Raw genomic sequence first — 27657 nt, forward strand, 5'->3', positions numbered from 1 at the left:
AGAGACTTCCAAGAAAAAGGGGGAGTGGAGAACAGTCGTTCAGGCTACCACCTGATCAGTCCCTTGACTAAAATCTCTTGACTCTCATTGACCATAAATGCCGCAGAGAAGTTTAAGGATTGCAGCTTTTAAAATTTTATCTCCCATTAATTTGTTTTCAGTTTCTTCTTCTACAAAGGAGCCTCCCCTGCTTCCCTCCTGTCTTACAGCAAAAGGTTTGACATTAAAATAGTGACTAGAAACCTATCACTGTTTGAAGAAATTCCTTATTCTCTCCATGTAAATTTCTGTACAAACTGCCAGTTCTGTAGTTCTTGGAAGCCTTAAGTCTGCCCACCCTGGCTGTAGAGGGTAGAGTTCTAGACTAGAAGTGGGGAGACCTGGGTTTAAATTCTTGCTCAACGCTTTCCAGTTTAGCCACTCAACAGCGGCAAAATGCTTCTGTTCAGGCAAATCACATTCAAAACGTAAATTGCAAAATGCCCAGCAGGGGGAGCAGTCTCGTGAAAACTAACAACCCCAAAAAACAGCAACCTTTTTATGCTGGACATACAGTGTTTTATCAATAAATCGCAGCGATTAAATCTGAAACAAGGCATAAGAAATGTGAACGGTACTCTGCTGTCAGCATAGGGACTGTGTTGTCACAACACATGAAGTGTGGAAGCACACTTCAGAGATATGCTGTGACCCCATTGCAGGGTCTAATCTGGAAAGCGCCTTGGTTACCATCTTCCAGCCTAACCTACCTCATGCTACTGTTATGAGACTAAATGAATTAAAATGTTGTAAGGATAGCATTTTGTTTTATGGAAATCATTGTTTGTTGCTATTATTAGTTGTGCAACTTTATTTCAGCATATATGAAATAATGTGTCTCTTAACAATATACACAAAAACTTAATAAATTACAGATTAAGTGTTTAGGGTTTTTTTGTTTTTGTTTATTCATGTATTACATCGTTACTCTACTTTTCCTACGAACTCAGGATAATGTTTGTGGTTCATTAATTCCCACTTTATATAATGGGGGGACTATTTCTCAGCTTCTTCAGTACATGCCTGTTCAAGATGCAGATAGCGGGGTTGTGTTCAGGAAGCAGCACTCCTGCAATTAAAACTTGCCAAAGGCTGCAATCCTACCCCAACTGTAGGCAACCACTCACTATCATGGATGTAGGGTGAATTTGGGGCTTTTTTGTGTTTGTCTTGTCTGAAACATCCAGTTAGACTCTAGTTGTGCAGTTAAACTAATGAGTCAGAGATTCTTTTGTCTTGTAGGCCCCCTAGTGGAAAAGCTTCAATTTGGGTAGATTTCAAATATTTGAAGGGGCATAGGCTTCCTATATTCTAGACAGGCTGGCACATGCCCAGGAGGTGAGGGGGAAGAGAGGCAGCATCCATGCCGGCCTCGGACCTGGCAGGCAAGGCCAGAAAGGAGGCAGCAGCAGGTTAGGGCAGGGAACACCCAGTGATGTAGTTGCAAATTCAGAAGTGCAGGCGCTCTCCACGACAGCCCCCATGGCCATGCCCACCCCAACAGCCAGAGAAGCCGAGAAGGACCGGTGTTCCATCCCTGTGCGTCTCCCCTCCACTACACCCCTGGGAACACCAGAGGCGCCAGCAGAGGTGAAGCTGAGGTGGTGGAGGCAGCAGACAAGTGAGTGACACCAGGCGCGAGGTGCCCTCCCTTGCCACCTAGGTCATTCCCTCACCTTGCCTCATGGGGGAGCAATCCCCCTGCCCCTCGACTCTTCATGCTTACAGAGTTTTTCCGCAGAGACAAATGCTGTACTCGTAGAGAGAGCCTCCCTATGATCCAAATGCTGCAGAGCCCCAGTGCTCCAGATCATGGGGAAGAGCTCTCCACAAGTACAGAATGTGTCTCTGCAGCCAAATATTGTAAACATGGAGAGAGAGAGAGAGAGAGAGGTTTTCACTGTCATGGTTGGGTTGGGGACATGTTCTCAGGGACACTATACACACGTACAAAAGTCGCAGTTTACATAAAGCCTGAACAAGGCTTCAGTGTTCTCTGCCATTCTGTGCTTCTCACTCCAAGCAGAATTTAAAGCAACACTTCAGTCCCTGTTCAGATTACACGATTTGCTAGACAAAAAAATTGTAACTGTGCTGTTAGATAGAATGAGAAAAGAAAGAAAGAAAAGTAAGTATTTGTCTGGAAGATGAAAAGGGGATCCTTGAACAGCCCTTTAAAAGGCCAGGGTGCACATTTGATACCTGCACCATCAGAACAGGGGTGAAATTTTTATATGAGCGTGCAAGAGCCCATCTAAAGTTTTACTGGGATATATTTTGATATTACAGAGACAGTGTATGGCTTCAACTAGGGAAGTCCAGTTAAAAGGCTGAATAACTCTGAAACAGAGCTAACCCCTTGCATTTCTTCCTCACAGAGCTAACAAATTCACAGGAGTACCACCTTCAATATTTTAACTATATTAAATAGGTTTTTTTCTGCCTTAAAAAAAAGTAATTAGAGAGTAAAATTTATTCAAGCCGCTGCGAAGAAAGAGAACTTCGACCCTGCCTGCCTTCTGAGTGTTTTTATATTCATCCCTATGTATGTCTACACCCGCACATGGACGATTCAATCGCGGGAACCAGGAACCGGAAGGCGCACTGCAGAACCATAGGACTGAACCCCGTTGGTGTGTGGCGCGGTCTTTTGCCCAAACCCAATATGGCGGCGGTGGTTAATTCTTCCCTCACTTTCGGTGGCCATAAGGGGGCGTGAATACGAAGAAGGGAGCGGGGTTTTTTGAAGCAGCTTGTAGGTGGACGTTGGAAAGGGAAGGAAGAGAGAGCACCTCCCACAGCCAGGCACGATACCAGCCCGGTGAAGCCATGAGCCACGGAAGTGGCGGCGGCGTGGTGACACTCCAGCGGGCGCAGGCCTTCCGCTTGCCTGGCCGCCACGGCTACGCAGTAGAATTCTCGCCTTACCTGCCCGGACGCTTGGCCTGTGCCGCCTCGCAGTACTACGGCATAGCAGGTGAAGAAGCGCCGGCAGGTGGCGCATGCGCAATCGCGACCGCAGGTTTCCCAGGGTCACACTTCTGGGGTTCTTTGATTCTACTTTCTCTTCTCACTGGTTGGAGAAGATGAATTGCTGAGAGAGAGAAATAATTACAGCCCGCTTGCATATTTACTCAAGTCCCACTGATTCATTGGGACCTGTTTCCAAATAAGGGTGCATAGGATTGTAGCCGGTTCTCGGCTGGTTGTTTACTACCTGCAAGTAGATATCGACGCTGATTTCGGAATTGCATTGGCTTGTAGTACTTCGCATGTAAGCGCCATTACAGAGGGACTTGCTTCCGAATAAGAACATTAAAAACGAGTTGCTAGACGCTTCTCCTGGTGCTTAATAGAAAAGCATGCTTGTATACCTGCATCGTTACATAGAAAATGTGCATTGAGAAATCGTATTTTGTAAGGGTCTGGCGGTCTGGAGAAAACGTGCAGATCTCGCTGTACATACAGTGTAGCTGCCAGACTGTTACACCATATCATCCAGCCCTAAACACCTGTAACATGTGTGTCCTGATAATCTAGCACCGCACGCTGTTTCGAGGTACTGTTACTTGTTCCTTCGGCATTTATATGCTAGTAGAACAAATGGATCACATACGTTGGCATCGTCCCATAATTGATTGTAATCTAAGATCCTTTTCAAAAGATCGCAGTGGTTGCTTCCAAAGCTGTGTATCATGCAGCTAGCTGTTTAGATGGGGCAGGGTGCAATATCACAGCAGATCTACAGCTTAATCCTGTGTAGGTTTATTCAGAAGTAAAATTTTCTGCATTCAGTGGACGCACACTGTATTGAATGGTTATTTGTTAGCTGCCTGGAGTTTGTCTCTTCACAAAGATAAGATGTGAAGGTAATATGTTTTAAAATAAATAACATATTCCCAGATAAATGTGCATCGGGTTGCAGCCCTAATATCATTGTAGCAGAGAATTCAGATTAGCGTTCCTCCTGTTTTTCCTTATACCAGACTAATAGACTACGAGGAGGGAGATCTATTGCTCAAGGTGCCTTGTGAGACATAGGATAGTTAGGGGGGACTTTTAAGATGTTTTATACTTAACTTGCAAGGCTTCCCAAGCTGTCCTGTCACTTCTTCTTGCACTATCTACATAATTGCTAAATGATTTGTGAACACAAATCTGGTTTTATAAAAAATTACAGGCCATGGGATGTTCTCCTGCACATATTTCATTTAAATGAGCAAGAGCTGTGCAGGGACATGGTTTCATTGATGCCATATATTTCAGTGGGATTTGTGTAAGAGAATATCATGGTGGATTATGTACTTGCATAGCTTGGTCTCTAAGTATTATGCAGTTTGCTCCTATATGTTAATTCAGAAGTAAGTTTCAATGTGTGCCCAGGACACAGACAGGCTACATAGGTTGGAATAGGATAGCCTTAGAATAGTGGTCTCTAAACCTTTTGCTAAATCTGATCCCTACCTTCTGCTTCTGGGTTGTGTTTTTTTTAAAAAAAACATTGCAGTATTCCTAGCACCCACTTACAGTAACCCTGTTCCTAATTTATCATGGTATTTGGGTATCATTTGCTTGTTCAGTTAACATGAAGCCAGAATTAAATATGTGTGAAACAGGATGCTGGACTAAATGGGCCTTGTGCCTGATCCAGCATGGCTGTTCTTATGTTCGTATATTCTTATGATTCCCCTTAGCCTTGAGCACATGCATTCTTCCCCTCCACTTTATATGTGAGAGAAATCAGAATCTGAAGCTGAGTTAGTTTGGAACTCTGGCTATAACTTTTATCTATCTATCTCTTTTTATCGATCACATTTCTATCCTGCTTTTATATCCCAGAGCGGTGCAATCAGCCAGGATCGCCCAGTTTGGATGTAACAAGAGATCTTGACTTGTTCTAAGCCAGGATTGGAAATAGATTCCTTTCCTTGTTCATGAAGGGAAGGTGGAGTGTGCATGCCTGAGGCACAAGGATGTTGCTTGAAAACTAGATTAAATCCTGGTCCTGCATTACATCTAAACCAGACCATTGTCATTCAGACTAATTCCTTTGATCTTTGTAGAACGTAAAAAGTGGCCTTATGACCGTGCTTGTTGCATTTCATATCCACACTGTGAGGCATATAGAAAAGTATTATCTCTCTTCAGTTTTGGAGTCCTGCCACTCCTCTGGAGATTCACCAAAGTTCTGCACTGAGCATTCAGTATGAACATACAGCCCAAAGTTCACCTGTTTACTGACAATTCAAGTACTTCAGCTAGACTTATCTTTTTCATAACAACGACTGTGATATCTCATGATTTCTTCAGTGTCAAATGATACTTTTAAGGCTTTATTCCCTTTTCTTTCAGGTTGTGGAGTTCTAGTAGTTTTGGAACAAAATGAAGCTGGGATTCATCTCTTTAGGAGGTAGTATTGCTTTATACTGTATTAACAAATATAGTTGTCGTATAAACTTTAATTTGAATGGGACAACTGTATGGGATTGTTCCTGTAACAGTGACATAACCATATGGTTTTTAAAAAAACTAGTTGTACACTGCCCAGAGCCTCTGGATGGGGTGGTTTATAAATGTAATAAATAATAATATCAAATAAAATTATATTGACTAAGTCCTTGATGTTTAGTGGAAGGGAAGGGTTGGCTATTTGACCAGTCAAATAACGGTCAAGTATTTTTAAAGTATTAACCTTATTAGAACAACATGATATTTTAATCATCAACAGGTTTGCTGCAATATGTTAATTACAAAAACAAATTACAGTAGTTAACTCCAAAGTTTTTTAAAAAACTTCATAGTTAGCTGAGTAGGCCATTCGTATCTCTTGTGAAACAATGAAAAATATTTTTAAAGCATATTAATTACAATTTTAACAGCTGTATTCAAATGATCCTCCAAACCATGATTTGGAGAAACTGGAATGAGTCCCATGATTGCACACTCCCTCCTCCCTGTCATGCACATACTTAATATATTCTTTCTGATTTAATAATGCCATAGTCTACTGTTAACAACCTGGCAATCTATAGTTTAAGTGAGCCCTCCAAACTAGGATTGTAAACCAGGATCAAATAATTCCTCTGCTCTAGATCGATGGAAATATACATAACCTTTCAATGCAAATGAACGCTTCCATCAGCAGTTTTGGGATGTTGATGTATGTAGTATTTGTGTATGACTATTTCTCTCTGGCCTGAGGTCTTCAACTACAAAGCCAGTTTGATGCAGGCTGGAACATGAATTCTTTTAGTCTAAGATGAAAAGGATTTTTTTTTTTTAAGAAGTCCTATGTATGCAGGTGGTGCTTATTAATGAATCTTGTCACTCACAAAAAACCTGAGGGCCATGAGAAAACTGTGAGGGACCACAAAACTTTGTTGGCTGCAGTGTGTGGGGCAACTAATCTTGTGAGATTTCTGATCCAGAATTCAGCCTGGAGGTTCTGAAGCCACAAGAAGGTCATTTGTGCTGCCTCATATAGTGGTATAGAAAAGCAAAACTTAAATGGGAGATGAAGTATTTTCCAGAACTTCTGGACACCCAGGAGGAGAAGTCTGTTGGGTCAAGGAGGACCCAGGGTGAACTTCCAACTTCTTGCTCACAGTTCTGAGGCAGAACTGCAGGAGATCATACAAGTCCCAAGACCTTTCCCCCTTCAGATAGTGTATTCTGGGCATTTGACTTTGCCAAGCCTCCCTTGCGTAATATAGACTCCTGAAAATGAAGGGCAGTTGGTAATTTATGGACACTGCATCTACTGATTTTTCCTTAGATCTGGTTCACTGAGGCTGTTCTCACGAGCATCCACCTGCTCTTGGCTGCTTGTGAGAAGCAATGGGAGGCAAGTGTATAGTGGTTAGAGTGCTGGACTAGGACCAGGGAGACCCGAGTTCAAATCCCCATTCAGCCATGAGACTTGTTGGGTGACTCTGGGCCAGTCACTTCTCTCTCAGCCTAACCTACTCACAGGGTTGTTGTGAGGAGAAACTTAAATATGTAGTACATCACTCTGGGCTCCTTGGAGGAAGAGCGGGATATAAAAATGTAATTAATAATAATAATTTTAAAGAAGTGGTTGCGGGTGCCGCTGTGGCAAACCCGCCTGTGGAGCCCGCAACTCAAACATGGTTAAGGGAGCAAGCACTCCCTTAGCCCTATTTTTTAGATCTTCTGCCAGCCGGCACCAGGGGATACCCATGATGCACCGTGCACTCACGCAGTGCATTATGGGAGTTCACGAGGGGGGACAGAACAACACATTTCAGCCCCTGCCCCACCGTGCTGCCGGAAGTAGTGGAGGGTTGTCTGGGTACACGATCCGCACACCCAGCGCCCTCTGGATCGTCTTTGGGGAAGGGAAGGTGACAAAACGTGACTGCCCGCCAAGCCCTTTTCACAGATCGTAAGACAGGGCTGTCATAACGAGCATTATAAGGAAGCAAATGATTTCTGTGGGGTAAAAGAAACTGTTGTTCAGTTCAGTTCAGTTGTTATTTCTCTGTGTAAACCGCCCTGAGCCATTTTTAGAAGGGCGGTATAGAAATTCAGTCAATCAATCAATTAATTGTGATCTTTGATCAAATATACAATCCACATCAAATAAAAGGAGCTTTAAAGGTAAATATCAATATAAACACATATATGTGGAATCTATTACATTAACAGAATTAAAAGAAAGGAAAAGGGGGAGATTAAAATTGACCGTTTCTGATACACCATGTGCGGATCTTAATCGCAGCCATACAAAATTTGGCTACCGTGGATGAGACCTCGGTGTGTTTATCAGAAAGAAATAAGTTTATATAAAATTCATTCAAATTATCCGGGTATCTAAGAATGAGAGGAGCAATATATTTGGAATGCAGCTCAGGAGAGAAGGAACAATACAGAAGCACATGGCCAACTGTCTCAATATCTCTATTTCTACAAGGACAAATTGGGAACTCTCCTAAACCTACCCTCTAGTACCTCAGAGGGCAGAATATTCAGTCGAGCCAATGTCAGGGCTCTTCTGTGTGCTGGATATGTCAGGTCATACAGGTATTTAGCTGGTTTTTGTAAGGGCTTGGTAGCTCCAAGTCTGTGAAGCTTGGTGCCTGGCTTAAGTCTGTCTGGTGTTCTATATCAATAATACACTGCTTAAGGATCACCTTAGCATTATCATAGCCCAGAGGGAAAAGATATAACTTTGACAACCCATATGATTTTAGCTTTTCAGCAACTGTGGGTGCATCCAATCGGAGGGATATTGATCCTTAAAAATTAGGGGAGCTAGACCAGAAGGGGAATAAATCAATTTCAACTATAAGCTGAACATATAGGTCCAGGCACAAGATTCCAAGCTTGACAAGCCCGCTTCCAAATGCAGCTTAGCATTTGGCACACAGTTAAGGGTTGAAAAGATAGCCGTAAAGCAGTGGTTCCCAAACTAGGAGCCTCCAGATGTTGCTGAACTACTATTCCCATCAGCCCCAGCTACAATTTATTGTGGCAATTTATTGTGACTGGGGATGATGGGAGCTGTAGTTCAACATCTGGAGGCTCCCAGTTTGGGAACCACTTCCCTAAGGAATTAAAACTGGACCCTTTCTAGTGGATGGAAATCACTATATATACATATCTGAGAGCCGTAAACCAGCTATTGTTTGTGCAGGCAACTCTGCAGGTCAATTGAAAATCTCTGCTTTGAAACTTTTGAAACAATTAGAAAGTTGTTCTACTTAAAGAATAATTTTAAAATGTCTAGTGTTATTTAAACAAGAATTCTTCAAAGCCATGTTATTAATCTATGTATATTTTAATTTTGCCCAAGTGTCCTTTGTCTACATTCTTTGATCTACATCCTGAATCCAAAGAAAATTTCTCAAGGCCTGAGATAAGAGACAGAGAGAGTAACTAGCCAATGGTTGCCCAGTAAAGTGCTAGGTATTTTGAACCACTCAGTAGATCACATGATCTTTGCAGTCTAAGTCCAAAACATTTTCTACTGCACTGGATTGGCTCTCAGTAATCAAAAATTCAGAGTGAAAAATCGTAACATATCTTCAGAGTAACATCTTCATTATGCTAAATTAATTCATATGTGATCATTTCTCATGGATAAATGTGTTGATTGCTTTGATCTAGTTTTGACTGGAACGATGGCCTGTTTGATGTGACATGGAGTGAGAACAATGAACATATGTTGGTCACTTCTAGTGGTGATGGATCTTTGCAAATCTGGGACACAGCAAAACCCACAGGTCCATTGCAAGTCTATAAAGAGCACACCCAGGAGGTAAAATAAATATATTATGATGATCACACTTATTCCTTGTTCAGGCTTATTGCTTCTAAATTGATAAGCCAATGATAAGGGAAGTTATTGCATTTACCAGTAGACTTCTGTTTGGCTCCCCACTCCCATCCTCGCTTGGTATTGTCTGAATCCTCCTTGATATCTGCCTATTTCTTCCAATATATCCTCCATCTTTTCTTCATGGCCTCTGACATATCCTAATCCCTAGCTATATCCAAGGTTTAAGTACATCTAACTGGCATTTGCCCTCCTTATTTTTGTTTGACTATCACTCTTGTTGCTTCCCCACTGGTTATTTTAGATCATAAATTCTTTGGGCACCTGTCTCTATTGCCTATGTAAGGTGCTATGCTCCTTTGGTGTTTATTACTCAAACAAACACTCTAGCAATGCCAGCAAAGTTCTCCAGTCCTAGTCTTGGAAAATGATTTGGAGACCTTGGAAATTCTCATGTCAAAGAGAGATGAACCCTTGTGGTCCCAATGCTCTTCTTCATTTGGAGAAGATTTTCTGTATCACTCTTTGCCAACTTTCCACCCTTGTACTACCTATTCCTTCCCCCATTTATTTACCAGTCTCCATTTATTTACCAGTGGAAGCAGGAGCAAGCAGGGTTTATCTCCACTGTTCTGTTTTAACTGAGGCAGCAGCACACTTCTTTCTTGCTAAAGTTGGCTTCATTTCTTCTTGCAATTGAGGAGAAGGCATGGTGGATCTTGGAACTATAGTCTTTATCTAGGGTTGCATCCCATTCCATCCATAGTGAAATAGCTACAAGTCCCAGAAGCAACTATGGCTTTCCCTTTGCTGTGGGGAGGAAGGAAGCTAACTTTGGGGTGAAGGTGGAGAAATATGCTGCCATGTCTGTTTCAACAGAAAAGCAGAGATAAGCCTTTACTGCTTCTGCTTCCACTAACCTTTTACTTACCAGTCCCCAGGGAAAGACTGGAGAATGGTTTGGTCTAGAGTGGGGTGCTGGCAGTAAGGATGTGCCTGAACTGTGTCTCAAAGAGCATTTTTAGGGAAATTGTACCAAGAGCTCTACGAAAAAGAAGAGCATGTCCTTACCTGCTGTCCACCTTCCCATGCAGCTTCCTGCTAGAGCGGTACACATCCCCCAAAAAACATTGTGGCGCAGCAGGCACATGGTGTCTGCGCGTGTGCTGAATTGCACCATTTGCTTACTGGCACCACATGAAGGTGCCAGTAGGATTAGGGTTTATTCCGTCCCAGCAGGAAGCTGCACGGGGCAGTGGAGAGCAGGTAAGGACCTGCTCTCCTTTTTCTTAAAGCTCCTGGTACAATTGCCCTAAAAGTGCTCAAATTGCAGTTTGGGCACAACCCTAGCTGGCAGGGAGGGCAGAATTGCTCAGAAAACTACTTTTGTGGAGTGAAGGTATTGGACAATTTCTGAGGAATTCAAGATGATGGATGAATACCTCCCACTAAATAACCCCCCAAAACCCAGAATTAAATGTTAATGATGATCTCTGTTGTCTTGCTTGACTTTCTCTTGTTTTTTCTACACACCAAAAAAGGTTATCCTAAAATTAAAAGATCAACCCCACATTACAGTCTTTTTCTTTATTGAAAAATGTGGGGCATAATTGGAGAGTTAAGGTAACATCGTTTGCAAATTGCAGTTATCTATTCAAGAGTACATTCCCTTTTTCTTTCCCTCGTTTGCCTGTCTATTTAGTTAAGGGTTTTCATGATAATGGTGCAGTGTATAACTTAATTGTTTTGTTGGTTCACTAGGAGAAAATTAGGAAAGGTCACTTCTTCCATAATTCCATCGTTCAGAATGCTACAATCATAAAAAAAAGTCTTCATAATCAGTTGAGTCCATAAACTGTACTTGACACAGCTTTTTCTGGGATACAGCAGACGTTGGGCTGTGGTTGCTTCTATAACATATGAATCTCTATCTTGTAAAATCAGTTATTTTTTATTAACTCTCATAAAGATGGCTAACTTCTTTTTCTGCAGACGGTGCAGCAATGTGGCTTTCACAAAAGTGCATTGACTCGTAATGTTTTGCTGGCCCCCTAATATCTGAACATATTTTTGTCAAGAATTATGGCTAATTTTTTTGGAGCTCTGATCTGGTGAGGATAGTATTGAGCATATAATTTACTATCCACTGAAAATGCATAAGCTAACTGTCAGATTTTAGGAAGAAACTTGTTGCTTTGGGAAGACTAATTCTAAAACTGTTTCCATGCCACAAATGGTTGTCTCCCCTTTTTGGTGATAGCTAGAGACAGCTGAAGTAGAATATGAAGACTAATGTTTTGAGCCAAATCCAACATGTTGGGCTAGCCTATGTACAAATGTTTTATATATGGTTTACTTGGAAAAGAACAGTTAATCAACCAAGAAATTACTTGGACACACTTCTGCAGTCCAAACTTTTCTTGTGCAGAGATATATGCAGCAAACAGGATCTGATGCCATTGTCGCAACATCCATGCAAATGGGCACCTCATTTCCTTGTTTGAGTCAGCCGTACCACAATTTAATAATCTTTAGTATGGCCACAGACCAGCATAAAATAACAACAACAACAAATAGATAATACAGCGAGTAGGGTACATACGGAGACACCTTAAATGGCTCAGCAGGGAAATGCTTGACTAACAAGAATAAGGTTGCCGGTTTGAATCCCCACTGGTACTGTATCAGGCAGCAGCGATATAGGAAGGTGCTGAAAGGCATCATCTCATACTGTGAGGGAGGAGGAAATGGTAAACCCCTCCTGTATTCTACCAAAGAAAACAACAGGGCTCTATGGGCGCTGGGAGTAGAAATCGACTTGATGGCACACTTTACCTTTAGGGTACATACAATAATACTTAAAATAAAACAATGAAGATTAAGGCAAAGTTACCATCTGACACCCAAGTCTAGAAGCTAAGAAGCAAAATGTAGCTGCTTTATGAGTGACCTGAAACTTCTTATCAGCTAAAAGAAATTATACATAAAATACATTGGGATGGAAAATACGTGGAATTTTAGTAAAATAGGCAAAATCAAACTATTATGCAAATAGGAATAAAATCTATAATAGAGAAGCACATGCATTATTGTTTCAGGTTCTCTGGAGCCACGAGGACACAAACATTGGGCAGTAGGGATTTTACGATATCTGCCCTCTAACATTGAAGGGAGGGCATTAAATTGAGCCCTAGAAAAAGCCCAATGATATTTAGAGTATGTCAGTGAGTGCCAATAAGATGCCATTACTGTACCACCAACATCTCTTAGCTTTTGAGTTGGGAATCAAACTCAAATCAAACTTCAATTTTATGTCTAAAAACATTGTATAATTATTTATTTGGCCTTCTCGATGTTTAACGTGCTCAAGGCATCTGGAGATAGGCCACAGGCAAGCAATTTTTGAACAATACATTTCTGCCAGCTAGAAAGAAAATTATCTTTCAAAATAAGAGGGGCCAACCCCATGGGAGTATAATTCAATCTTTGTCAACAAACAATAACAGCCATCCATATTCTGGTCTCTACCTTAGTGAGACCGACCTCCAGCCTCAACATAGCATTGGGAACACACCTAAGGGTAATAAAAAGAGATCTAACAAATCTAGACTGAACTCTCTCGAGTGGCCCAATGTTGACATATGGGCCTAATGACGCCCCATATAGTAGTTGCGTTAGCAACTTTGCCTTAAAAATATTAGTGACTGCAGGAGTGAAACTTTCCTTGCCTATGGTGAAACCTGTGGCACTCCTTTGGGCAAGGTCAGACACACATTTAGCATGGGAAGTCCTCTTTCCATTGGCCTGAAAGACACCAAGATATTTAAAACAGTTAACCTGTTCAATAGGATGATTATCTATAATCCACTTGGTCTATTGGGAAAAAAACATTATTTTGGCTTTTTGATAATCAATCACCAGGTGGTCCTTTTTACAGTGTTGCCAAAGCATCAAGGGTTCTCTTCAAGCCTATCTGAGTTTGCGAAAGAATGACTGCATGATCGGCGTATAGGAGAATTGAAAGTTATGTTTGCCAGTTTAAGGACATGTGAGTTGAGTTCCTGTAATTGCTGAATCAATGAATTGATATAAATATTAAACAAGGTTGGAGCTAAAATACATCCTTGTCTAACACCTCTATGATTAGCTATTGAATTATAAATAATTCAGTTTACATCTGACTCGAGGATTTCTCATGAAGTTTCAATATTAGCAGCAACAAATGCTTTTCGATTGTTGAATTCCTGAGCTTGGACCAAAGAGAAATTTTGATATTGAATAAAAGCTGACCTAAAACCAATGAACGCCATGTAGAGCGTTTGGCATTAACTGCATATTTTTCAACCAAACATTGCAGCGCTTAACAGTGATCTGTAGTTGATCTCTCTGGTGTAAAACCAGCTTGCTCATCCTCTAGAATATTCTCATGGTCCATCCAGTCCTCAAGCTTCCTGGCTACATTCTTGGCATATAATATACTAATAACATTTAAAAGGATGATGGGCCCCATTGCTGGGTTGGCAGCAGCCAGTGGAACTGCTGCATGAGTGCTCTGGGGAGCTGCTGTTGGGGCACTGTGTGTACCTAGGTGGATATATAATCTAAAAATAAGATGGGTCCTGGTAAGATATGTAAAGTTTCCACAAGTTGTGGCTTGGTTTATTAGCCCAGGGCGTGACATATCCCAAGAGCCAGCTTACCATGGTGCATGACAATTTAAGCATGGCCCTAAGCCATGTGATGGACAGACACTAGCGGGGTAGCAAGCAACGCAGGAGTGGGTTGCTTCCTCCTCCTGATTGCCTCTGTCCATCACCTGGTTCAGGTGCCATGTTTAGATTTCCCAGCCCTGTGGCTCAGAAAGATGGATTAATGTGGAGGTGCAATGATGGGGGGCGGGGAGCAAACAAGGCAGAGAGTCTGCCCCTCTGCAATGGAATAGAGCACATTGCTGAGGGTGAATGACATGCCTATGCCCCCATGGAGGGGAGGTTGTTATTGGTCATCTACATGCCATGCCAGTGTGCACACAGAAATAATGGGGATCTAATGGGGCACACAACAGCTATTGAGAAGGGAAGAAGAGGAAGGTGATTATTTCTGTTTAAACTAGACCTCTGAAACGCTGAAGGTTAAAAAAATTAGTCTGGTTCCTAGATCTAAAGAAAATCTGTTGAGGCCTGCCATAATCTGTGGCTGCCATTGACCTCTCTGCTCCTCCATATTATCTAGCATGCATGGAGGGGTGTGTGTGATATTGTATTGAGCTTTTGAGCAGGTAGAAGCAGTGCAAGCTCAGCATGATGAGAAACTCTTGAAGCAGACAGCCTGCTGCAAAGCTCAGTGTGAAATGAGAGGCACACACCCGCACCCCAGAGATTAAAATAGCAAATGATCATTGTACAAAAGGTATATATTATCTTTGAACGAAGAACTGTGTCTTTTATACACAACTCTCAAACCAATATGAAATCTCCTTCTTCCCCTTTCCTGAGTTGGGAGGAAGGATGTTCTCATCTTGGGACTTGTGGGGGCCTATCTGTAAATGTTTGAGATAATATATTCCTTTTGTATCATGTTAATTTGGCATTTTAATAGTATTTTTGGGTTTGATTACATTTAGAACATTTGATGCTTGAGACTCAAGTTTCCCCATATTATGAGATATGGAAAAATGCTTCCAGTTCATCTAAACATACTATAGCAAAGATACCGGATCTGAATATGAACGTAATTATCTGTTAGTAAACACTGGTAGATAATACTTCTGAAGAATGTCTTCATCCATAATCCATTTCTGATTAATGGCTTTCGTTAAAGTTCATAATATTTCAGGAATTATAGTGGCGGGTTGAGAGTTTCCTGCTTTGAGGAAAAATCCTAATCCTCCCCACTTCAGTAACATACTCATTTTAAATATAAATACTGTACATATCTTTATTATCAAAGGAAATGTTAATTTTAATCCTACACCAATTGACCTTGGTGCTTAAGGATTCACTTGAACTAAAGTAGCTTCAGCTGTGATCAAGCTCTTCCAGAAGTATTGGGTGACAGATTCTTATTTCAGAGAATGAAACTATGAATGTCATGTTTGCTTAGGAAATTCTTCTACATTGACCTTAGGTTTGATTGCTTATAACCTTTTGTTCTACATATAAACATCGGCCTCAGAGCCAGACTTGTAAATAGCCACTTGTCTGGTAGTCTGTGGTGAGTGAGACTTTCTGTTAGGTGATCAAGCAAAGAACCTTATGCAAAAGTGGATTCCCGTTTTTTTCTTTTTAAGGCCATAAGTAGCTAACATACATATATGTGGGTAGGTCGGTTACTGAAATTATTTGCAAACCAGTTACTTCTCTGGACATTTCTGAAAAACTGATTTAAAGCAACTGATCGGATGACGATGAGCCCAGGATGTGTCATGAGAACAGCCCTGCTGGATAAAGCCCAAGGCCCATCTAGTCCAGAATTCTGTTTCACACAGTGGCCCACAAGGTGCCATTGGGAAGCCCGCAGGCAGGAGCTGAGGTCATGCCCTCTCTCCTGCTGTTACTCCGCTACAACTGGTATTCAGAGGCATCCTGCCACTGAGGCTGGAGGTGGCCTATAGCCCTCAGACTAATAGCCATTGATAGACTTCTTCTCCATGAAGTTACCCAAACCCCTCGTAAAACCATCCAGGTTGTTGGTTGTCGCCACATCTTGCAACAGAGTATTCCATAAGTTGATTATGCATTGTGTGATAAAGTACTTCCTTTTGTTGTTCCTAAATTTCTTGGCAATTAATTTCATGGGGTGATTCCTGATTCTAGTTTTGTATAAGAGCATTATAAAGTTAGCAGTTTTATTTTCAGTCCCCTTCCTAATTATTCCTAGCATGGAATTGGCCTTTTTCACAGTTGCTGCACATTGAGTAGACACTTCCAACAAATGGTCCACCACAACCCCAAGATCCCTTTCCTGGTCAGTCACCGACAGTTCATATCCCATCAGTGTATATGTGACGTTGGGTTTTGGTTTTTTGCCCCAATATGCATCACTTTACACTTGCCAACACTGAACTGAATATGCTATTTTTTTGCCCATTCCCCCAGTTTCGAGAGATCCTTTTGGAGCCCCTCACAGTCTTTTGGATTTCACTTCCCTAAATAGTTTGGTGTTATCTGCAAATTTGGCCACCTTGTTCCTTAGCCCAACTTCTAGACCATTGATGAATCAATTAAAAAGCACCAGTCCCAATACAAATCCCACTTCTTACTTCCCTCCACTGTGAAAACTCTCCATTTATACCTACCCTCTGTTTCCTGTCCTTCAACCAGTTAGCAATCCACACATGTACTTGTCCCCTTATCCCATGACTGCTAAGTTTTCTCAAGAGTCTGATGAAAAACTTTTGTTGAAAGCTTTTTGGTAGTCCAAGTATATTATGTTAACTGGATCACCTTTATCCACACACCTCTTGACACTCTCAAAGAACTCCAAAAGGTTTGTGAGGCAAAGTTTACCTTTGCAGAAGCCATGCTGGTTCTCCCCCAGCAGGACCTGTTCTTCTAGGTGCTTTACAGTTTTATCCTTGAGAATGCTTTCCATCAATTTGCCTGGGACAGATGTTAAGCTAACTGGCCTGTGCTTTCCCAGATTGCCCCTGGATCCCTTTTTGAAAATCGGTGTTACATTGGCTACTTTCCAGTCCTCCGGTACAAAGCCTGATTGTAGGGATAAGTTGTATATTTTTGCAAGGTGGTCGGCAATTTCACATTTGAGTTCTTTGAGGACTATTGGATGGATGCCGTCTGGCCCTGGCGATTTGCTAATTTTTAATTTTTCCAGACAGTTTGTCATCTCTTGTCACTTCTGACTCAGTTCTTTAGCTTCCATTCCCGAAAAGCCTGGTTCAGGAACAGGAATATGCTCAGTATCCTCTGCCGTGAAGACAGATGCAAAGAACTCATTTAGCTTCTCTGAAACCTCCATATCCTCAATAATTCCTTTCATTCCCTCATTGTCTAACTAATGGTCCAACCGCCTTCTTGGCAGGTTTCCTGTATCTGATGTATTTAAAGATGTTTTTGTTATTCCCCTTGATACTTTTAGCTAAATGTCCCTCTAACTCTCTTTTCACCTCCCCTATTGTCACCTTACATTTATTTTGCCAGAGTTTGTTTTCCTTTCTGTTCTCTTCGTTTGGACAGGCCTTCCAATTTCTGAAGGAAGTCTTCTTCCCCTTCGTAACTTCCTTGAAATTACCTGTTAGATATGCTGGCATCCTGCCGGTCTTGGTGGTACCTTTCTTCCTTTTTGGTATACAATCTAACTGGGCTTCTAGTATTGTGGTTTTGAGTAAACTCCATGCATTCTGGAGCAAAGTGACTCTCCCTCCTGATTTTCCCTTTCAGTTTTCTTTTCACCATACTCCTCATTTTGGAGAGTTTCCTTTTTTGAAATTCAAAGTGTTTATGTTAGGCTTTTTGGTGATTCTTTCCCTGCATGAATGCTGAATTTGATTGCACTATGGTCACTGTTCCCTAAAGGGTCCATGACACTGACATCATGCACCAGGTCCTGGGTGCCACTCGGAATTAAGTCCAAAGTCATCTTCTCTGTGGTTGGTTCCATGACCAAGTCTTTTAGGGCACAGTCATTCAGTGTATCTAGAAATCTGACATCTTTGTTATTACCTGACTGTGAATTTACCCAATCTATGTGTGGGTAATTGAAGTCACCCATTATTACTGCCCTGCCTCTCCTTGACACCTCCCTGATTTCCTTCTGAACTCCCAGTCACTGTCAGCGTTTTGATCCGAAGGGCACTAGCACGTTTCTAGTAGAATATTTCCTTTTAGGCCCTCTATGGTTACCCACAGGGTTTCTGTGGAAGACTCCAGTTCTCTTAGCTTTTCTACCTTGTTGGATTCTATCCTTTCTTTAACATACAGTGCTACTCATTGAAAATGAGCCCCTGGTGGCGCAGTGGTAAAACTGCCGCCCTGTAACCAGAAGGTTGCAAGTTCAATCCTGACCAGGGGCTCAAGGTTGACTCAGCCTTCCATCCTTCCGAGGTCGGTAAAATGAGTACCCAGAATGTTGGGGGGCAATATGCTAAATCATTGTAAAACCGCTTAGAGAGCTTCGGCTATAGAGCGGTATATAAATGTAAGTGCTATTGCTATTGCTATTGCTACTCGACCTCCAAGGTGCCTCTCCCTGTCCTTTCTATAAAGTTTATGTGCAGCGATAAGTGTCCCACTGGTTCTCACTGTTCCGCCATGTTTCTGTTATGCTCACTATATCTATTTCTGCGTTAGCAACCAAGCACTCCAGCTCACCCATCTTGACTCGGAGGCTTCTGGCACTGGCATAAGCACCTACATGCTGAATCTCTTACCTGGTGTGTGCTATCTTTATTTTGGCTCTTTGATCTCTTTGACCAGCTAGTACAGCCTTCTGTCTGCTCTTTATGTGGTTCTACTCTGTCCCCACCTGTTTTTATCTGAATCTTTTACACCCTCGCACTTTAAAGGATGGCATTTACTGAACTGGATACTGCCCAGCTCCTGTTGGCTATTCTCCAGGTGTCATTTTAAAAGCTGCTCCGAGACCTTTTAAATTTTAAGCACCAGCAGTCTGGTTCCATCTTGGTTCAAGTGCAGCCTGTCCCTTTTGTACATGCCTTGCTTCCCCCAAAATGTATCCCAGTGCCTAACAAATATAAAACCCTTCTCCTGGCACCAACATCTCATCCACTGCACACATTGAGACCCCTCCGCTCTGCCTGTCTTGCTGACCCTGCGTGTGGAACAGGTAGCACTTCTGAGAATGCTGAGAATGCTGGACTTCAATATGCTGCCTATCAGCCTAAATTTGGCTTCCAGGACCTCCTGACTACATTTCCTCACATCATTGGTGCCAGCATGGACCACAACAGCTGTCTCCTCGCCAGCACTGTCTAACAGCTTATCTAGACGCTGTGTGATGTCTACAACCTTCCCATCAGGCAGGCAAGCCACCGTGAGGTTTACAGGCAGGTCACAGACCCATCTCTCTATACTTATAATGATGGAATCATGTGTGACTTCTGCCCATGGAGCAAATTGTCATACATGTGACACTCTGTGCAACACACCGGGAAGTGCCCCTTTCCTTGCTGACTTCTAGCTTCATAACTTTTTTTGGGGGGGGGCTGTTTAGAGTATTTGGAGATTGTTTATTAGAAAGTTGGGTCTTAGCTGTATTGGTCAGTTATTTAACAGTTTAAACTCCCCCCCCCCCCCCAATATGAAGAAGGGATTTGTACTTACCTTCCCACTGGGCTCAAGGAGACTCATTTCAGGCTCCCCACTAAACTCCATGCAAAACTCCAATGCCCTTTTTTCTTTCCCTGTTCTCGAAGTCATCTGGCCTTTCCCCTCATATAGAGAATAGGCTTCAAACTGAAACAGGAATATGGCCCCTCCCACCAGGTGTAACTCACTACAGTCCTAGCTGACTGGAACCATTGTGTGTTTGTCTGGTGTCTCTAAGTTCACACTGAGCCTTTAAAGTAGGTACCGCATGTCCAGCAGGACTACTTTTTCAAAGCCCATCAGGATTTGTGCTTTGACAAGCACATCATGGGACTGGCTTGCTGCAAACAATGAGTACTTCTTGAGTAAATTTAAAGTGACTGGCATAGACTCTAGGTTCCTCTGTGTCGGCCCTTTGAGATCAGTGTTCAGTCACTCAAACCTGGGTATGATGAAGGAACTAGGTTTACTGCAGTTTTGCCTTGTTAACTGATAAAATAACTACTGCATAAAAGAGAAGCTGGTCTTGCCATCCGTTGTAAGTATACCCAGGATGGTTTTTGTGTCCTCCCTATTTTTCAGAACTTTCCATCAAAGAGGTTGACCATATTGGAATCGGAACCAAACCCTTTAAGAGCCTGTTCTGAATTGTATAGCTGCCCCTCACATTCTTCCTCTCCTGCCCTTTCATACTCTCTAATGGTTATTTGATGGTTAGTTGTAATGCAAATTGCATAAGGGAATCTGTAACTATTTAAACATGGTATATCCTGATTTAGACATTAGCTTTTACACGTGGTGGCTGTTCTCACAAGCAGCCTAGGCCAGGCTAGGGCTCGTGTGGAGTGCCAGGATCTGTGCAGATCCTGGTGCTCCTGCCCAGTCTAACACCACTCCTAAGTATGGCTCCTAGCCGAGGTTAAGGGAGCTAGCGCTCCCTTAACCTGGCTGCCAGGATCATGTGTCTCCTCGGGCTGCATGCAGCCCAAGGGGAGGCAGTGATGGGTGCCGAGAATGCCCATCTGATGGAAGATCCTGTCAATGCACCGCACTCGTGGTGCAGTGCATTGTGGGATATCTCGAGATTGGGATGCATTGTCCCGGCTTCCAAAGCTTCGCGTTGAGTGGTGCAGCATGGATCATCTAGGAGTGCGGTCCATGCTCCCAGCAGCGTTTCAATGATCATCTGGAGGAAAGGTGAGTTGGGTTAGCTTTCACCCCACCCCACCCCCCTGCCTGCCCAGTCATGTGAATGGCCCCATGGTGAAAAGGAAGGATTTTTTATTTATTTTTATTTTATTTTATGCATTTTTATTTTATTTTATATACCGCCCCTCCAAAAATTATTCAGGGCATCTTACAATGAATAAAACCAATTAAAACCAATTAACAGTTAAAATCAAAACTAAATCAATTAACAGTTAAAATTATTTAAACATTAAAAACATTAACAGTTATAATTGTTTAAAACCAGTATTAAAAATTTAAACCACAAATCTAATTTGTGAGTCTGACAATATTAGACAAAATATTGAATGGTGTTGAATAATGTTAAACAGGTGCTTAGAAGGTACAGGTTCAGCAGATACAGTAGCCATTGTGGGTAATGGAGACAACATCGATCTTCTGGAATGCAGGAGCCGTATTTAAAAAACTCATGAAAACAAATAAGCTGTCTTAGCCATGTCTTTGCTTATAATATTTGGGAAAGAGCCATGGGGGCCCCAAGTAAAGACTGCAGTAGTACACATCTATAACTTTAAAATGAAAGGTAGCCAGCTTTCATATTACCTATTTCATATGCCACACTTAGTAATTTAATAGGTTAGCTGTATAATGTATCTGTCCAGTCCTCCTCCCTACATGAGGGCAGCTCTCTGTCAAATGACCCATGGGCATGCATGGATTCAATAAATGACATTGTGGGACACGATGTTTTTTGCTTGCTTGTTCTGCATTATCATTTATTTGTGGCATACACTGGGTGGTAGTTAATGGACTCTTATATGGACTTTTTCTGATCTTCTGGTAAAGATGTATATGTTTTCAGTTCTTTAAGAACAGATATGTTCATTTGTGTCAGGATAGAAAAAATATTCTGTGTACAGATGATCCAGCTTGGTGGTGTTGTGCTTCTGTAAACTAAAACTCATAAATGCTTACAGGTTTACAGTGTTGATTGGAGCCAGACTAGAGGAGAACAGCTAATAGTATCTGGGTCATGGGATCAAACAGCAAAATTGGTATGTCTGTACTTCTGTTTGTTTACAAATCTGTGTATTTTAATTTTTAGGCAAAGCATAATCTCTTAACCTGTGTTTTGGTTTGTTTGAACAGATGCTATTCCCTTAGGATTTTTCAAAACTGGGTACATTAAATGAGAAGTCCAACAATTCTTGCAACTATAATATGCTGTGAGCTAATTCAGCATCTGGGAGACTTTGGAGGATGTGGTTCCCAATACAGCACAAGACAAACTATTCAAAACCTATAGTGTGTGTGTGTCTTTAAATGACTAACTTAGTGGGAAGTGCATGCTTTGTCACTGATCAAATGTTTTTAGATGATTAAATGTGGTTTACTGTTGTGTGGGAAGCAGGAACTGAAATAAGGTATGAAATCAGCATTCCAGCAGATTCAGGACTTGGGGGAATTTGGAGTTGTACCTACAGAGGAAGGTGGAAAATATGAATAAGCAAAATAAAATAATAAAATAAATAAATAAAATAATAAACTATGAATAAGCAAAAAAATTGTGTGCCCCTCCCCATACACACATTGCAGAAGGGATATTAAAAGACAGGTGATGAGACATTATTATTATTATTATTATTATTATTATTATTAATTCAATTTCTATACCACCCTTCCAAAAATGGCTCAGGGTGATTTACACAGAAAAATAATAAATGAATAAGATGGATCCCTGTCCCCAAAGGGCTCACAATCTAAATTATTACAAGATGGCTACCAATTTTTTCTTTTTAACATTTGTATTTTTTCTTGGTGTTCATTTGGTTAAATCAGGTGAAACAGTCTTCCACAGGCCTAGTGAAAAAGAAATCCTGAGGTAAACTGTGTGGGGGCAAGCAGGTAAGACTCTGCACCATGAGAGCTAGAATACATGTTATGCTCTCTGTGTAAGAGTCGCTCAGCTTTGTCTGTCTGAAAATTCTACAGGCTACCCTGCCAACAGTCAGAGAGATTTTTTGCTACATAGCTTGGTAAAATAGTATCATGGTATACAGTATATTGGAAAAATTACTCCTCTAAGACTGTTCAAACACCTAAGCTACATAGAATTCTTCATGAAACAGAATGGAAAAGCAGCAGTGCTCAGATATGTCGAGCAATGCTGTTTATAGGTGCAAATCTTTAACAAGTTTTTAGATTCATACTCCTAATCAGAGAAGTTGCTCCAATGAGAAGATGACACCTTTTATTCTGTATTCTTTTCAGAGACAAACATGACATCGGTTATTTTTGCTCTGTCATTTGTGGCCCTGTTCTGAAGTAGGCACTCTTATATCTTCAGATTGGTTCCTTTTTTAATATATCTCCAGATAGTTTTTAAAAACTGAAGCATGTTTAGATTCATGTTTGCTCAGGAGTCAGTCCCACTGATTCCAGATTGTAGTGGCTGACATCCCAACTAACCAAGGAAAGAGACTCTGCCTGGATGCACTGGGAGCCCTTGTGCAACTCCCTCCAATCTCCCCGCAAGTGTACTGTTGCTCCACAGTATTATGCATTTCCAACTTTGCAGAGCACTTCTGGCATACGAGCAGTACTTGGAAATCTTAGTCCTGTGGCACAGGAGGACTAGGGGGAAGTTGGGTGAGGCCTCCTGGCACATCCCCACAGAGCCTCGTTAGATGCGTGCTTCATTAGTCAAGATGTCAACCAGTTACTGCTATAGCTAGTGTGTCTAGGACTGCAAGCTACGTTTTAAAGGTCCAGGGCTGATGGCATTGAGCTTAAAATGAATATTTATTTATTTATTTATTTATTTATTTGATTTATATACCGCCCTTCCGAAATGGCTCAGGGCGGTTTACAATTAAAACAAGCCTCTAAAACAATAAAAAGCTAAAACAAATTAAAAACAATATAGCGACAATTAACAATTTAAAAACATTTTAAAACAACAATTAAACAGTTTACAGTAATTAAAAGCCCCAAAATTGGGTTAAAATTTTAAAACCCTGGAAAGCCAGGCCAAAGAAATATGTTTTAAGGGCTCTCCTGAAGGCTAATAGAGAATTCAGATTACGGATTTCCGCAGGGAGCGCATTCCGTAGCCCAGGAGCAGCTATAGAGAAGGCCCGCCTCTGAGTCGCCACCAGACGAACTGGTGGTAACTGGAGACGAACCTCCTCAGATGACCTTAATGTGCGGTGGGGATCACGCAGAAGAAGGCGCTCTCTAAGGTAACTCGGGCCTAAGCTGTTCAGGGCTTTAAAGGTAATCACCAGCACTTTGTATTTTGCCCGGAAACATATCGGCAGCCAGTGCAATTGTTTCAAAATAGGTGTAATATGGTCTCTCCAGGTTACCCCAGAGACCAATCTGGCTGCCGCATTCTGAACTAATTGAAGTTTCCGAACTACGTACAAAGGCAGCCCCACGTAGAGCGCATTGCAATAGTCGAGCCGGGAGGTTACCAGCTGGTGCACCACTGTTTTGAGGTCATCCTCCTCAAGGAATGGACGCAGCTGTCGAATCAGCCGAAGCTGATAGAAAGCACTCCTGGCCATGGCCTCCACCTGAGAAACCAGGGTGAGGCCTGGGTCCAGGAGTACTCCCAAGCTGCGCACCTGCTCCTTCTGGGGGAGTGTAACACCATCCAGCACAGGAAGTTCTAACTCACTCCTCAGATTCTGAGCCCCCACAATGAGCACCTCCGTCTTGCTTGGATTCAGCTTCAATTTGTTCTCCCTCATCCAGCCTATTACTGCCTGTAGGCAGGCATTTAAAGAGTGAGTGCCATTTCCTGAAGATGAAAAGGAGAAGTAGATTTGGGTGTCATCAGCATACTGATAACACCCAGCACCAAATCTCCTGATGACCTCACCCAGCGGTTTCATGTAGATATTAAAAAGCATTGGTGACAGAATGGAGCCCTGAGGGACTCCATATAATAGCTCCTGCTTTGAGGAGCGACTGTCACCAATCTCCACCATCTGGGATCTCCCCAAGAGATAGGAACGGAACCACTGCAAAGCAGTGCCCCCTATTCCCAACTCCTCCAGACGACCCAGAAGGATACCATGGTCGATGGTATCGAACGCCGCCGAGAGATCCAAGAGGACCAACAGAGTCACACGTCCTCTGTCGATTCCCCGGTAAAGGTCATCCATCAGGCCGACCAAGGCTGTCTCAACCCCATAGCCCAGTCTAAAGCCAGTTTGAAATGGGTCTAGATAATCATATAATAATAATATTAAATCAGACAGTCAAAGATTCCTAGTCATTCATTACCTGTTGTTACTTAAATGTAGACTATCCTGCCCTATGTGTGAACATCTTATTACTACAGTAGTGCTGTATGCTGTTAAAAGTACATGCATTTCCCAGAATAACCCTATGTGTTTATGTGAGAAAATAAAGCAGAATCTATTGCCTTCAGCTTAAGCAGCTGTTAATTTGTTTACCTTTTGTCTAGTGGGATCCTGCTGTGGGACAGTCAGTCTGCACTTTTAAAGGCCATGAAGGTGTCATTTATAGCACAATATGGTCTCCGCATATCCCAGGCTGCTTTGCATCTGCCTCAGGTAACTATTACAAAGCAGTGATACTCTACAGGGGGAAATCTACCATTACATTTGATAGTTTTAAAATTCTGTCCAGCAGATGGTGGTATAAATGTATATAAATGGAGGAAGATATGATAAATGTTTAGCTATAATTGAAGTGGAGGTTCAGTTGTTAACTTTTAACACCATTGACTTGGTCTCTATATGAATCAGCAATTGTCTCACTTCAGTGAGCTGGTGGCAATTTTTCACACTGGCATTTCATCACTGGCATTTTTCTTCCACATAATCTTTTTCCTTGCCTGCCTGCATACTTTTGTGTGCCAGTGCTTACTTATAAATTCTGGCTTTATGTCTTGGTGTCCGTGAGAGCAGAGTGCAAGTCATGCAAACATAGTTCAACAACCCTTTGGTTTCTGCTGTAAGTTGTATTTTACAGTTGCAAAAGGATAATCAACTATTATGTGACTTCAGCTCCTGGAGCTTTTTCAGACAGCAGGCTTTACTGCAAGTTTGGGACGTAATGGATACTCCAACGCAAAAAGAGGATTTTTAAACCACGGATATAAACCAGGCTAGGTTCCAATACGGAGGGAAAAACCCGAATCGTGTATCAAGTGCTCTCTGAAACACTGCATGGACTTCGGGGTAAATTTGGCCAATATGTGAACACATACCCACATACCCAAAGTAAAATGGGTAAAGTTGGCATCTGAAAAAACTCCTGCTTATTCTTGTGTAGCCTGCTGACTGGCTTTGGTTTCTTTTTTTCGTTGACACTCATAGGAAAAGCTAAAAATGAGTGATTTGAAAAGGGATTTGGGATTATATTGCAAAGGCTCACTGCAGTAATGATTTTTGTAATGACTTGCAGCTTGTTCTTTAGACTGGCTGCACCAGCATATAAATGCTTATGGTAGGGTGGTCATAGTGTTGTACCAGTGCAAGGCACAAAACCTTTTTCTGTGCTTTTGTAAGATGATTATTATAGTAATACTAATCAAAGGCCCTTAATGATGACAGAATAAGGAACAGTTTGTTTTGTGTGTCACCTTTCTCTCTCTCTCTCTCTCCTTATGTTAATCTTCTTTCCCTCCCTCCATTGTTTCTCTTTCCTCTTTTGTGCTTGAAGAAGTCCTTTCCTTCTTCTCCACACTTGTTTTCTGGCCCTCCACCTCTCCATTCCTTTCTTCTTTCCTCCTTGTCTGTCAGTTTTGGTTTTATGTGCCATGGTTTTGTGTTTTCTATTGTGGGCAGCTGTCTTCCCCCCCTTTTTTCATAACTATGGTTTGGAGCATAGGTGATGGAGGTGACCATTTCTTAGACAGCCAGCAGATGTTGGTGGTTGACATTGGCATTGTGGAAAATAAGTCTGCCAGGGACATGAAACACAGAAAAGTAGAATGTTGCTGCCTGCGTGCTCTTCTATAGGCTCAGTCCTCAATTGAAAACAATGATACCTTTTAATCATACTTAAAATATGTAATTACACTTCTGAGGTGGTTGTTTTTTGTAGCAGGGTAGAGTGTACATCAGGTTTGAATTTGCTAAACACTTCAGTGATCTATAAGGTGAGGGCAGGTATGGGTTTTGGATTGTGAACTACCAGCCCATCACACACACTTTGAAAAGACCTAGGTTAGATTGTTGGAGGAGGAGGAGGATGATTTATATATCTCTAAGGCTTACTCATCGCTGACTGCATGTGTGTCAGCTCTAGCAAGAGTTCGCGAGTGAGCTGCTGGCGGGGGAGAGGAAAGCACTGGCGGACAGGCTTGCAGGCAAGGCAGGAAACAAAACGGCGGCGGCAGAGGGGAGGAAATGGCGTTGGATGGGAGGGGGAAGAAAACGGCAGTGGGCAGGGAAAGAAAACAGTGGCGGCAGGCGATGGGGGGAGAACTAGAGGTGCAGATGCTAGCCCGGCCCAGCTAGTATATATTATTTATACACATTAATTATATATACACACATACAGTCATCCCTTGCCAACCGCTAGTGTTCCATTCTGGCAAAACCTCACAGTTGGCAAATTTGTGGTTGGCGAGGCATTAAAGTCTGGGATACAGGGGGTTGGGGAACAATGACTACAAAAAGACGTAAAAATACAAAAAGGTTGCTAAAAAAAAATCCTGTAATATTGCCAAGGATCACCAAGAAGAATGACCAGATCAAACCTCTGGAAATTCTTGGAAACCCCCCCCCATCACTCAAAGGCATTTTAAATTGGCATGGGACAGCAAGGTCAGCAAGGGTTACCAAGAGGAACGAATGAGCAGGC

General features: G+C 42.0%; 1 protein-coding gene across 1 annotated transcript in view; it reads left to right on the forward strand.

Annotated features, from left to right (window-relative positions):
- The first annotated feature begins 2682 nt into the window (after positions 1-2682).
- PEX7 (peroxisomal biogenesis factor 7) overlaps positions 2683-27657 on the forward strand; it is a 108082-nt gene continuing 83107 nt past the window's right edge. The window contains exons 1-5 of the mRNA XM_053288763.1: positions 2683-3016; positions 5392-5449; positions 9169-9319; positions 21789-21866; positions 25289-25397. Coding sequence (XP_053144738.1) covers positions 2869-3016; positions 5392-5449; positions 9169-9319; positions 21789-21866; positions 25289-25397 — 544 coding nt within the window. The 5' untranslated portion in view covers positions 2683-2868. The remainder of the gene's footprint in view (positions 3017-5391; positions 5450-9168; positions 9320-21788; positions 21867-25288; positions 25398-27657) is intronic.

The sequence above is a fragment of the Hemicordylus capensis genome, chromosome 1 (assembly GCF_027244095.1).
Source record: "Hemicordylus capensis ecotype Gifberg chromosome 1, rHemCap1.1.pri, whole genome shotgun sequence".
Classification (NCBI taxonomy): domain Eukaryota; kingdom Metazoa; phylum Chordata; class Lepidosauria; order Squamata; family Cordylidae; genus Hemicordylus; species Hemicordylus capensis.